The sequence below is a fragment of the Octodon degus genome, unplaced genomic scaffold, assembly GCF_000260255.1.
Source record: "Octodon degus isolate 3935 unplaced genomic scaffold, OctDeg1.0 scaffold00049, whole genome shotgun sequence".
NCBI lineage: Eukaryota > Metazoa > Chordata > Mammalia > Rodentia > Octodontidae > Octodon > Octodon degus.
Window position 1 is genome coordinate 3,126,899 of NW_004524625.1, and position 14,457 is coordinate 3,141,355.

At 35.3% G+C, this 14,457-nt stretch overlaps 1 protein-coding gene across 3 annotated transcripts in view; it reads left to right on the forward strand.

The window, feature by feature from the left end:
* The window catches only part of Acer3 (alkaline ceramidase 3), a 158,541-nt gene that overhangs the window by 125,747 nt on the left and 18,337 nt on the right, over positions 1 to 14,457 (forward strand). For all 3 annotated transcript variants that reach the window (XM_004632523.2, XM_004632522.2, XM_023716727.1), the window contains one exon: positions 9,044 to 9,102. In XM_004632523.2, the coding sequence (XP_004632580.1) occupies positions 9,044 to 9,102 (59 nt within the window). The remainder of the gene's footprint in view (positions 1 to 9,043; positions 9,103 to 14,457) is intronic.

Below are 14,457 nucleotides of genomic sequence, written 5' to 3' on the forward strand. Positions count from 1 at the left end.
CAAATACAGCTTGTCTAACTGCAGAGCAACACTCATCTCTAACAAAACAAAACAAAAAAGGGATATAAATAAAGGACCATTTTATAGTGGGGAAAAAAAAAAATATATATATATATATACACACACACACACCAGATAGTTTTAGGATAGATATACTGCTATTTTCTCTTAGTTCAGTGAGAAGAAAAGTTTGTACTAATATTGTATTGTTTTGTTTTGGTTTGGTTTTTTGGCAGAACCGGGGATTGAACTCAGGCCCTTACACTTGCCAGGGAAGTGCTTATTCCACTGAGCCATCTCCCCGGTCCCCTACTAATATTGTTTAGACAAAATATCATGTCTACATCTTGTCTTCTAAATAACTACTATGAAGACAATGCAATGTATTAATTATTGTAACTGTCCTACTAATCTGTTTTGAAACTGTTGCATTGCTATTTTATCTCATTAAAATGAATAAAAGATAAAAATAAAAAAGAAGTGTTTTAGTTTAAAATGAGACAATGTTAAACTACAACACAGTAGCAAAGAAAAACATGAAACTCATTAGAATGGATACATATCTAAACTTATACAGACTATTGTATTCCTATAACAGGAAAACATTACTTTAATTCTAATATAAAATAACTAAAATACATATTTCAGAGATAATATGAAGAAATGTAAATTATGAAAACAGTAACAAAATGAGAGTAGTAGAAATTAAAGGGTAAAAAGTTTATATATGAGTTGACTTAATTTACCAACAAAGTAGATATTTATAGCCTGGCACAATAACACATGCCCATGATCCCATCTACTTGGGAAACTGAGGAAGGAAATTCACAAGCTCAAGACTAACTTGGTCAACTTAGCAAAAGTTTTTTTTTTCCACAAACATCATTTTATTACCCAAAATGTCATTATTGGAAACACCGTTTGCATTGAAACTGAGTTTAAAATTTGTACAAATTTACTAATGTCTGCATGGTAACATTTGCACATTAACAAGATGGTGAAGCAGGTTTAATTAAAATTAATCCTTTATAATACATGTTGAATTTTGTTACTATGATTTATTATAATAAACTTACACATTTTAACCTCAGACATCAAATGTCACAGTTGGGCAAGTCCTTGGTTTTTAACTTCAGAAAAGTATTCTACTTAACAATATGCAATTAGCAATTTTAGCAGCTGAAATTAGACAAATTTTCACTAGCCTAAAAATTGGATAGGGCAGAGGCCTATAACCCCAGCACTTGGGAGGGTGAAGCAGGGTGGCTGTGTAGTAAATTTAAGACCAGCCTGGACTGTATAGCAAGACCCTGTCCACAAGAAGAAGAAGAAGAAGGAGAAGGAGGGGGGATGGGGAAGAAGAGAAGGAGGAAGAAGAAGAAAGGAGGAGGAAGGAAGGAAGGAAGGAAGGAAGGAAGGAAGGAAGGAAGGAAGAAGGAAGAAGCAAGAAGCAGCAGCAGCTGGATGAGCCCATCTTATCAGCCAAAGCTAACAAAGTCATTATTGGGCTGGGAATGAGTATGTGCTTAGCATGCTTGAGCCTGGGTTTGAGCCTCAGCCCCATGAACATTGGTATTTTGAGGCCATACTCAAGAATCGATTTATCCTTCATTTGAGCTATAGGGAAAGTGGTAACTGTTAAGAGCAAAACTGAAATAAAGCAAAGGCCTTTAATTTCCCATTCTCAGTGTTTCCTGTGGATTAAAGGGCTGTTTAAGAGGCATGTAAATCTACCCACCCAGCATTTTTCACATAAGCCTCATATGCAAAATTTAATATTTTATCCTTTTCCATGTATTTTCATTTAGATCTGGCATGTACCCTTCAGCGTCTCCATAAAATGAGACACCTTTTAGTATATTTTCTGCCACGGTTTAATCTAGTTCATGTGAATGTACTAAATCTGTGATCTTCATTTGCTTTCTCTCAAAAATTTAAAACCATGGATTGGGCTGGTGAGATGGCTCAGTGGTCTAAAGCGCCTACTTAGAACAAGCTTAGCAAAGCAGAGGGACCGCAGTTCAATCCCCCAGCACCACATGCCAGCCAGCCCTGCCCCCTGGTGGGCTGAGCTGGCCACACACACAAATAAATAAATTAATTAATTTAAAAAAAAAAAACATGGATTACCACCAGTTTTGTTTCAAGATTATAAACTTTTGAAGTATGCTTTCTTCCCACTAATGATCTGGTTATAATAAATGAACAGAAGAAATACTTCTAGTGATCACTGTTGGTCTGTTACTTGCCAAACTTTTAGTATTTGAGGGATAATAAACAGAAAAGAAACCCAAGAAGTATGAACTTTGCTGGAGTCAACACACAAGATGATTTTTCTCTAGAAAAAATTACACCTGTTTCTTCAAGAAAAGAAACCTGTTCATTCCTTTGCTCCTGTTTATTTCCCAGATTCTTATAACAAGAGCTTAACACAGAAGCAGTTGCTTTATGAAAAAGTTTATTGGTCTTTATCTGAAAAATCTTCCTAGAAATTTTGTTTAACTCTCGGCAGCCCACTCCTGAGCTCTGAGGAAGCTTGCCTTCTTTTGAGCTACCTGATCTTTCCTCTGGGCAAAGGACATTTTGGGATAGTTCCACTTCTTCTTTTTAACTTCTCTCTTCAGCTTTTTATAGACTGGATTCTTTCATATAGCAGCATGAGCTTTCTTATATATCTCCTCCATCATGTCTGGAGTTATATTATTCTTTATGTACTGAGAGAACTGTTTCTTGTAAGCATCTTCATCTTCTTTCATTACGTAATGTGTATAGTCTGCGACGTTCTGACCCATAATGTGCTTCCGATGTACTTCTGCATTGAACTCCTTGCCTTCAGAATCATAACCAGGGAACCATTTGGTGCTGTGAGGGACAGACAAGCCTCCATCCACAGCACCCTTTAGGGCTGCAAAAGCTTCATTGCCAGCTGTAGTTCTGGCAAGGCCTGCATCCAAGTAGCAGGTGACGGCACCAGGTTTGCCATCAGTGCTTTCCACATTGTGTGCATCTCCAGTCACCTCCACCTGGCCTTCATAGATCTTATCCATGTCAGACCTATTGAGAAGCCTGCAGGCCAGCAGCAGCTGGTAACAGTATGCTGCAGCATAATTCGTTAGGCTAATTTTCACTCCATATTTTGGTAGTTCATGTGCATGTACCACACAGACTATCATATCCCCTTCAATACTGGCATAAGCAATCTGACAATTATCTCTGTTAGTTACATGAACTATCATCCTGTATTTAGGTGTGTTGTACTTATTTTTGTCCTGGATTACCAAGCATTTCCTAGCATAGTAATCAGTTTTGCCCCTCATCGTCTTCTAAACTTCACTTGGTATCTGTTAAAGTAGGCCTTATTCTTGACAACTTTAACAAAACCCATCCTGTGTAATATAGACCTGCATCTATGGCTCTACACAGATCTAAAGGCCCAGCAGCACCACAGGGAGAAAAACAGCAAAAGAGTTTTTGGAGACAAGGCCTCGCTTTGTAGCCTAGACTGGCTTCAAACTTGTAATCCTTCTGTCTCAGCCTCCTGATTGCTAAGATTATAGTCTATGCTGTTATGCCCAGAAAAATTTTTTTAATTTTTTTTTTGTAAAGGTCTGGAAGTATAGCTCCATGGTAGAGCATTTCCTTTTGGCTTCAGTTCTCAGCACTGAAGAAGAAAAAATAAAAACACATAACTATTAGATGTTTTATTATAGCTTCTTGGTAATGAGAAAAAATATGAATGGAAAATACACAAAAGAATAGCAAAAGAAGTTGCACTTTGTTGCAAAATATCAACACAATGTCAAGGAAGATAGCAAGAGGAGAAAAGGCAAATTAAACAGACTAATAGGGGCCGACGTCATAGCTCAGCAATCTAAAGTGCCTGTTTAGGCAGAGCAGCAGTGGGAGTTTGATACCTGGGGCACGCTGAGACAGAGATTGAGACTGCACGTGTGGCATGCACTTGTAATCCCAGCACTTGAGACGCTGAAAACAGAATCACTACAGGTCTGATCTGCGTAGTGAGATCCTGTAGATCCTGTAGACCTGGTCCTAAATACAGAGAGGAAAAAAAAAAAAAGAAGAAGAAGAAGAAGAAAGAAACAGGCTAACAGGAAGCAGTTAAATTGGCAAGAGTAAATTATTTCCTGTTAATTTAATGTGAAAAGAGAGACAGGGAGATGAGTAGCCCACCTGTCATTCCATTACTCTGGGAGACTAATGCAGGAGAATTGTAAGTTTATGTCCTACCAGGGCAATTTAGTAAGACCATATCTCTCTATTAAAAAATCCAAAAAAGGACAAGAATATAGCTCAGTACAAGGGCCCTGGGTTCAGTCACTAGAACCAAAGGTGGGGGAAAAAAGATTGCCTAAGTACTTTTTAAAAAATTTATGTTGTCTCTAAGAAATACATTAGTGTCAAAGACTACATGGGACAAAAATGATGGGCTAGAAAAAGATGCTCTATGCAAATAAAAACCCAGAGGTAATAGGATAGCAATACTTAGATCAGGCAAACTACACCTGAAGCAAGAAACTGTTATAAAAAGCAAAGAACAGTTCACCAGGAAGATATAACCAAGTATGTACCCAGCATCAAAATATCTAAATATGTAAAACAAACATTCATAGAAATAGTAATACAATAATAAGGGACTTCAGTGCCTCAGTTTCAATAATGAAAGGACTATATAAACCAGAACATCAGTAGGGAAACAACTGAACTAGAAACCAACTGGACCTAGCAGATACATACAGAATATTCTACATATACATTCTTCACAAGCACACCAAGAGCCTTCTGCTGAGTGTGTTATGACATAGAAAAAAGCTTAATGAATTTTAAAAGTCTGAAATCTTACAAATAACTTTTCCAAACAAAATAGAAGCTAGCAATGAATCACAAAAGGAAAACTGAAAAATTTATAATGTGGAAATTAAATCATATTCTTGAGTAACCACTGAGTTAAAGAAAAAGGAAATTTAAAATATCTTGACAGCTAAGAAGAAAATTCAAACAACTTAATGTTATATATACCTCGAAGAATTAGAAAAAGAATAAACTGGATCCTAGTTGGGCTGAAGGAAAATAATAAAGATTAGAACAGAAAGTAAATTTTTCTAAGTAGAAGAAGAAAAGTAATTTTTAAAAAAGGTCAACAAATCTAAGAGTTGTATTAAAAAGATGAACAAAATTAAGACAGAGAAAAAAGACTCAAAATTAGTAATAAAGCCAGGCATGTTGATGCACATCTGTAATCCCAGCACTTGTGGCTGAAGTAGGAGGATTGCTACAAGTTCAAGTCCAGTCTAAACTACAAAATGAGCTCAAGGCCAGCTTGAGCTACATAGCAAAACCCTGTCTCAAAAAAAAGAAAAAAAAAAAAAAAAAAAAAAAAACAGAAATGAGGGATACTACACCTGATACCATAGAAATAAAGTTGAGAGATAACTAGGAATAATCATATGCCAACAAATTGGGTAACCTAGAATAAATGACAGATTCCTAGAAACAAGCAACAAACTGACTGCTGACCTGTTAAGATCAAAAGCAAGTCAAGGATGTCCACTGTCACCACTTTTATTCCATATGGTATTAGAAGTTCTAAGTAGAGCAATTAGGAAAAAGAAGTTAAGAAAAAAGAAGTAGAAGACATTGAATTCAAAGGGAAGAAGTAAAATAAAATTGTTCCTGTTTGCAGACATGATCTAATATATAAAAACCCTAAGGACTTCACAAAGTATTAGAACCAATAAATGAACTTCATAGTTGTAGGATACAAAACCAACATACAAAAGTTATATTCATACTATTTACCTTAGTTTGTTGGAAACAAAGATTATTGTTCTTGTTTCTTTTTTTGTAAGAAATCTTTTTGGTTTAAGTCTTACACACTGAATAACTACATTAAAGATAGCATTACACATGTAATTCTCTTACTTGATTATGGAATTCTATTTTTTCATAAAATTTAAGTGATTCATATATAGTAACAGTAAACTATTTGAAAAGAAAGGATAGCAATACCATTTATAATTCTTGAACCAAAAAAAAAAAAATCTTGGAATAAACTAAGTAGATTTTAAATATGTGCATACAACATCAGTAAAAGAAAAATACACATTGAGAGACCTCCTTTGCTTATGACTTAGAAGACTTCTATTAAAGAAGTGTTGATACTTTCCAATTGATCTGTAAATTCAATGCAGTCACCATAAAAATTCCAAAGGCATTCTTTACAGATACAGAATTCTAACACTCATGTGAATCCAAAAAAAGACCAAAAATAAGCAAATCAGTCTTGAGAAGGAAGAACTAAACTAAAGTCCCTTCCTTATTTTAAGATATGTTAAAATGTATCATGAATCCAGGAGCTTTAGGCCAGCCTATGCAACATAGCAAGCACCTGTCTAGGCTATCAATCGGTATTAGAATGTCTTATTGCAAGATTGCAAGATTAAAGACAAAAACAAGTGATACAAAAAACATTCAATTCATTATTTTAAAAAATCACTTACATCTAAAATTAGAAGGGATCTTGTTGACCTGATAAAGATTATTTTGAAATATATATAGTAGGGCTGGAGGATTTGCTCAGTCATAGAGAATATGTGTACCATGCATAAGACCCTGGGTTTGATCCCCAATACCAAAAAACAGCAACAAAACCATACCAACATTACACTTAATGGTGAAAGCTACCATTGTAACTTTCCATTTGAGATTAAGCATGAGATAAAGGCATCTTTTATTTGTTTTTGGTTTTTTGAGACAGGATCTCACTAGGTAGTTGAGACTAACTTGAACTTACTAAGTAGTTCAGGCTGGCTTGAACTTACTATGTAGTACAGGCTGACCTCAAACTCACAGAGATCTTCCTGCCCCATCCTCTCAAGTGCTGGCATTACAGGTGTGTGCCATCACACCTGGCTACAGTGTCTTTTATTAACATTTATATTCCTGAGAGTATTGTCCTATCTGGTTAGGCAAGAAAAATAAAATGATTGATTTGAAAAAAAATGAAAACTTGTGTAAATGTAGAGCAAAAGAAACATACATGTTGGTTGAAAGTATAACAACTTCAGAAAACAGTAACTTTTTATTCATTTTGATAATACTGTATTTACATACTCTAATCCATTAGTTACCATGTTGCTTTTATACCCTACAGAAACTTTGGAACTGTACATTAGGATATGTGAATAAATTCATAGTAGTAAAAATGTTCATCAAGCAAATATGTTATGGTTAAATAAAATGGGGTATTTTCAACCAATTAATATGTAGCATCTAGGACAGAGTTATAGCTTAGTCATCAAGTGTATGCTTGACATGCTTTAGGCTCTGGGTTCGATCCGCAGCATAGAACCAAAAAACCAAAAGTATAAATAGTATGTTACCATGAAAAATGAATGACTCAAGGCCGGGGATATACTCCGCAGCATAAGTGCCTGCCTGGCAAGCACAAGGTCCAGAATTTGATCCCTTACACTGCAAAAGAAGAAGAAGGAGAAGGAGAAGGAGAAGGAGAAGGAGAAGGAGAAGGAGAAGGAGAAGGAGGGGAAGGGGAAGGGGAAGGGGAAGGGAAAGGGGAAGGAGGAGAAGGAGGAGAAGGAGGAGAAGGAGGAGGAGGAGAAGAAGAACCACTACCACCCATGGCCATGTAAAACAACATAACTGAATAATAAAAGACAAGAAATGCAAATGCATATAATACTATTCTATTATAATACAACTTAAGTTGATGTTGAACTTCTGATTTTTTTTTTTTTTTCAGTACAGGGGATCATCAGAACCTTGCACTTGCCAGGCAGGTGCTTAAGCCACTGAGCTATATCCCCAGCCCTTTCTGATATATTTTATAAATATCAGAAATTTTTCCTCAGAAGTTAACATGACTTAGTTTTTTTTTTTTTTTTTTTTTTTTGGAACCAGGGATTGAACTCGGGCCCTTGCACTTGACAGGCAAGCACTTGCTCTAATGAGCTATCTCCCTGGCCCCAATATGACCTAATTATATAATTGCAATTACTTTACTATTTTATTTCTATTGGTACATGTTTGCAATACATAATGATTACATTCCTTGTAAGGCATTGTTACACGTACATAACACATCTTAATTCTTGTTTTATCTACTTCCTTTCCCCTCTTTAAAATGTAATGGGCCAGGTGTGGCTCATACCTGTAATCCCAGCACTTGAGAGGCTAAAGCGGGAAGATCACAAGTTTGGTGAAACCTTGTCTCAAAAAAAAAAAAAAAGAAAAGAAATGAAAGATGCCTCTCTCTTGAGGGCTCACATTCTGTTTTCTTTGAGTGTGTACTTTACATTCTGTCTGACTTTACTCAGATATCCTTTTTTTTTTTTTTTTTTGTGATGACAGTCCGCAAACCAGCAACCTGCCCTGTGAGTGGAACATACCCTCCAGAGCTTGATAAACCACAATCTGCCAGGACAATTGCTTTTATCTCTTGGCTTAAAAAGCAGAGCTTTGTTCCTCCAATACTTCATGTAATAAGCAGGAAAGTCCAGTGAAAGCAAACTTCCTTCTTGAACATAGTAGAAATCCAAACAGAATCTATATTATCTATACACCAGCAAGTGAATAAATGAGAAAATTAAGAAACTTCAGTTATTGCCAAAGAAAGGCAATTCATGGTAATGTGTGATACCTTTTTTTAAAGTTTGTGAATTACCATAATGAATAATGTTTTCATTGTAATTTTAAGAAATTATAACAAATAAAGGGCCACAGTAGAAAATCAAGTATCCAACTCTGAAATACTTTCTTTTCAAATCAAAATATATGAATATATGATTGGATACCTTTTTTCCTTTGCTCCTTGCTGAGTTGTTATAAATTAAAATGAGACAGTGTTACAGAATCTTTTTTGTAAAATAGAATTTCTGTGTTCCATAAAAATTCAATGAAAGATAAAAGATGTTTACATTTAGTTGAAAGTGCTAATTTGGATGGCAGAATATGCTTTCTTTGCCCAAGTGTACTGATGATATTGACTTCATTTTTCTTTCTTGCCCAGGTCATGTATGGAATGTTGGTCTTTACATTAGTACTTCGATCTATTTATATTGTTACATGGTAAGTAGCTTAGCTCATAATGCATCAACACTATGATTAAAGTATATCTAGACTTTATAACAGTATATCTTTAGCCTAAACTGAAATAACACATAAAACCTAACTCCAGCAAAGCTGTTAATAGAAATCTGTCACTTGACATTTATTTTAGTATATAGAACAGTCATTTTTCACACAAGTTGTTAATCGGCACCATGTAAAGACAGAAGTCTGAAAATTTAAAAAAACTTGAGGTCTGCAGAGGTAGCTTAGCAGTCTGAGTGCCTGCCTAGGCAAGCACAAGGTCCCGGGTTTGATCCCTGGTACCACATACTGGCCCTGGGGCTCTGAGCTACATAATGAGACCCTGTACCAAATACATTAAAAAAAAAATTTAAAACTTGAGAAAAGCTATGAATGATTGCATCTTTTTGAATATATATAACTTTTACTAAGATATTATAGTTTAAGCAATCCTATAGTTAAAATAAATTGTTGGAAAAAAAAATAAAATAGATTGTTGTTATTGTTTCTGCAACTTCCAAGGTGTTTTGCTTAACACCTCTCAAGGAAAGTTATTAATGTCACAAAGAAATAGGGTTTCATGACATATCATTTAAGAAATAACACTAATCTTCCTTCAGAGTTCATGAAAATGAAATAACATTCATAAGAGTACCTTACATAAAAAGAAAAAGAATACCTTATCTAAGTCCTGGCCGTACAGTAGTTCCTCAATAAGAAAGTGGTGTGCTTTGTCTGATTGTTCTTTATTTGGTTGGTTTTCTTTTTTAAAAAACTTTAATCTTGAGATACTTGTAGAAATGCATGTATTTGCAATAAATAATAGAGATCTTCTATACCCTTTACGAATTTTCCCCTACGGTAACGTTTTACAGAACTATAATACACTATCACAACCAGAATTTCACATTGATACAGTCAAGATACAAAACATTTTCATCATTGTAAGGATCCCTGTGTGTATAGCCACACTTATTTCTTTCCCACCTCACCCCTCCCCCAACCTACGTTAACCCCTGCCATTTACTAATCTACCCTCCATTTTTACAATTGTAATTTCAAGAGTGTTACATAAATGTCATATAGTATATGACCTTTCAGATTGTGTTTGAATTTAGCACAGTTCTCTGGAGCTTAATCCAAGATTGCTGAATATATCAATAGTTCATTCCTTTCTAGTGCTGCATAGTATTTTTATGGTATAGATGATCGCAGTTTAACTGTTCACCTGTAGGGTAACATCTAGATTATTTACAGTTCAGGGTTATCATAAATAAAGCTGTTGTGAACATCTGTCTCTTTTCTGTGTGTATACAAATTTTCATTTCTCTGGAATTGCTAGGTTATATGAAAACAAAGCAAAACAAAAACACACAAATTTTGTTTGACTATTTTTCATCTTTTCAGTTTCACTAATTCTTTTTTATTCTTTCCATCCTGTTGTTTGTGGTAGCCTTGTTTTGCTCTTCTATTTTCAAATTTTTAAGGTAGAAGTTTATATTATTGATTTCAGATTTTCCACATTCCTCATGACATTTTAAGTGCTACAGATTTCCCTTTCAGTACAGCTTTGGCTATGTATCACAGTTTTGCTGTACTTTGAATATATCCCGTGAGATATTTTTCTGGACATATGGATTAAGATTATTTAGAAGTATATTCAAGCATTTTGGTATTTTCTTGTTAACATTCTTCTTGATTTCCCATTTGATACCATTATACACAGAGTATGCTATGTATCATTTCATTTCTTTTAAATTTGTTAAGGTTTACTTTATAGACTAAGCTATACCAGAAATATTTATGCCAAACATATCTGGGCATATGTTCCATGTGTGCTTGAAAATAATTTGTATTTTAAGCCAGATTCTAGGAGGCTGAAGCTGATCAAAGTTAAGTGAGCCCACCCTAGATGACTTAATGAGACTCTGCCTCAAAATAAAAAATGAAAAGGACTTGGTATGAAGGTGTAAAGGTCCTAGGTTCACACCCCAATATCACCAAAAAATGTATCATGCTAATGTTCAGAGAAATTTCCTATAAATGTTAAGTAGGTCCTATTACTTAAAATGTTAGCATTCCTCAAGACTACCCTCCTGTTCAGTAAAAACTCAGGTTCAGTTCAAAACCCATATTATACTTAATGGTTATGATTATCTAGAGATTAAACTGATATAGGATGGCTGAGGACACCAGGCACACAAACTGGTGTTCACTATAAATCATACTAGCACAAACTATCTAGCATGACCCAAAGTGTCAGGTATACAAAGTCTCTTACTATGCAGGATTTTTCAAAGAATCAGATGTTCTCTCCCATGAGTTAGTCAAGGGCCAGTTTTTCCTCTAGAACGTGCAGTATTTGTGCTCCCCAAGCCCACTGAGTTACCTCTTTAATGCACAGTGCTATTGTTGAGCTCTTCCATATTGTTACTGATTTTCCTTATAGTTTCATCAGTCTTCAAAAATGATTTAGGATTTGTCTCCATCTTCCTTCTGTGAGTTTTGTGTCCCCTGCAGCTCTGTTGTTTGGTGTGTAGAATTGCTATGCCTTCTTGTTGGGTTGACCTTTTTATCTTATAATGTTTCTGTGTGTCTGGTAATTATCTTTGCTCAGAATTTATCTTTAAGCCAGGAGGGAGAGGTTGGGGAGCACTCTGAAAGTCTGGGGCAAGAGGCTATCAAATTCAAGTCACAATTTAGTGACTTAACAAGACCTGTCTCCCTAGCCCACCCCAGAAAAGACCTGGGGATGTAACTCAGTATGAAGGCCCTGGGTTCAGTCCTCAGCAACACTAAATAAACAAATAGAGGTGGAGATGTAGCTCAATGCCATAGCAATGGGTTTAATTTCCAGTACCACCAAAAGAGAGAAAGTGAGAAATTAAAACACATTTCATCATCTGCCTTGCCACTACTTTATATATATTTAGTAATTACTTCAGTTAACATTGTTCATTGTTTACTTGTGTATCTGCCCAACCACATTGTAAACTTCTCAAAGTCTTTGTTAACTTGGTAATCCCTAGAACCTACTATCGTGCTTATCCAAACTATCAACTAGAAAAATAACTTTGAGACAGAGTCTAACTATGTTGTCTAAGCTAGCCTTAACATCAACTAGAAATTTTAAAAACTGCTGTTTGTTTTTTTTTTTTAATGTGCCTGAGAAGACATTTAAAAATTTCTCCTGTAATAAAATACATGGAAATTATAAATTTAAAAATTTGGATAAAACAAAATTCAATTCTATAATTGTCAAGTTGAACTCAAAGAAATATAAAGAAAATTCCAAGCCAGGCATGGTGGAACACATCTGTAATCCCAACCCTCTCGTAAGCTGAGACAGAAAGGTGTGCTATCAGTACCTAAGTTAGTATTTCCCATATCTCCTTTGCACTTAAGGTTCCAGTTAGCATTCTGGTTCTGCCAATCAGATGTATTCACCTGAGATTTAAAAACCAAATTCAGTGAGGAAGAAGAGGTGGTTATATGTAAGACATCCATTTATTGGTTTGGATCTATACTGGAGCAAACAAGTATGATGGTAGCTACTTTATCTGTGATACTGGATACTGTAGTTGATGCAAGGCTTTCCGATGCTCTAGTTTCCTAATTATGAGAAAGAAAAATGTGATGTGGCAAGATTTGTATGCAGTTGTGTCTATGAGTCATTCCAGAAGAGGTTTTACTCATTTAGCATTTTTTGTTGTGAATGAAACTATACAGTTACGTTCTGCTTAAAAGAGAATTGTTTCTGTTACTGCAATTGACTCCTGGTTGATACTTATAGAAAATCAAGCCTAGAAATAAAAGACAGGGGCTAGGGAGATAGCTCAGTAGAATAAGCACTTGCCTGGCAAGCTCAAGGGCCTGAGTTCAATCCCCGGTTCCACAAAAAAAAAGAAAAAAAAAAAAAAAAGAAATAAAAGACATGTTACTAACAAAGGATTAATAATTGATCTATTGCAGACTTAGCAACAACAACAGAAGCCAAAACACAGTGGACTGTTATCTTCAAAGTGCTGAGGGAAATAACCGTCCATTCATGACTCTATACCCAAATATATTTCATCAGCAGGGTGAGATAAAGATACTGAAAGACAAAAGTGGAGTTTGCCAATGCAGTAATTCCCCCTTATCCACAGTTTTGCATCTGTAATCAAGCCTAATCCAAAACTTTTAAGTAGAACATTCCAAAAATAAACAATTCAGAAGGCCCCAAAATTTAAAGACCCAATCCAGAAATGGGCATCTGAGATGAACACACACACACACACACTTCTCAGAGGAAGAAATTATAGAAACGAATAAATATATGAAAAAATGTTTCATATCACTAGCCATCTGTGAAATGCAAATTAAAACAACACTTAGATACCATCTCACACCTGAAAGAATGGCTGTCATAAAGAAATCAACCAACAACAAATGTTGGAGAGGTTGTGGGGAAAAAGGAACCCTTCTCCACTGCTGGTGAGAATGTAGACTGGTGCAACCATTATGGAAATCAGTGTGGAGGCTCCTTAAAAAACTAGGACTGGAAATCCCATTCAAACCAGCTATCCTCAGGCTGGGGAGGTAGCTCAGTAGAATAAGCGCTTCCCTGGCAAGCTCAAGGGCCTGAGTTCAATCCCCGGTTCAGCCAAAAAGAAACAAAAAAACAAACAAAAAAATAAACAGCTATCCCCCTACTGGGAATTTTCCCAGAGGAACTGAAAACATCATATCATAGTGATATATGTGCATCTATGTTTATAGCAGCACAATGTGTGATAGCCAAATCTTGGAAACAACCAAAATGCCCATCACCTGAGGAATGGATGAAAAAGATGTGGTATTTTTATACAATGAAGTACTATTCAGCTATAAAGAATGATAAACTCAAAGCATTTATATATAAGTGACTGCCACTTGAGGATATACTCATAAGTGAAATAAACCAGACCCACATGTAAGAATGCAAAAGAAGAAATAAGAATAGAAAGGTATAACACAAAAGGAAAGTAAGAACTTAAGGATTAAACAATGAAGAGAGGGCAAGGAGAAAAGCTAGGAAACATGACAGGGGCAAAGCCATACATGTATATGCACAAGATGGGCAAGGCAATGATCCTGAGACTCTTCAGCAGGTTTTTGAAACACAGTTAATTGGTAGGATTCTCACCCTGACTAACTATATATGCTGATAACTGTGAACTAAGCAACTGCACTGAAGTGTGTAATACTAGGGTCATGCTTGGAATGCCTGTCATTTTGGTCTTCTAAATACATACTGCTTATCATGTCATATCAATTACTGCTCTACTGTCTCTCAAGTAAAGTTTTGTTTTTGTTTTTGTTTTTGTTTTT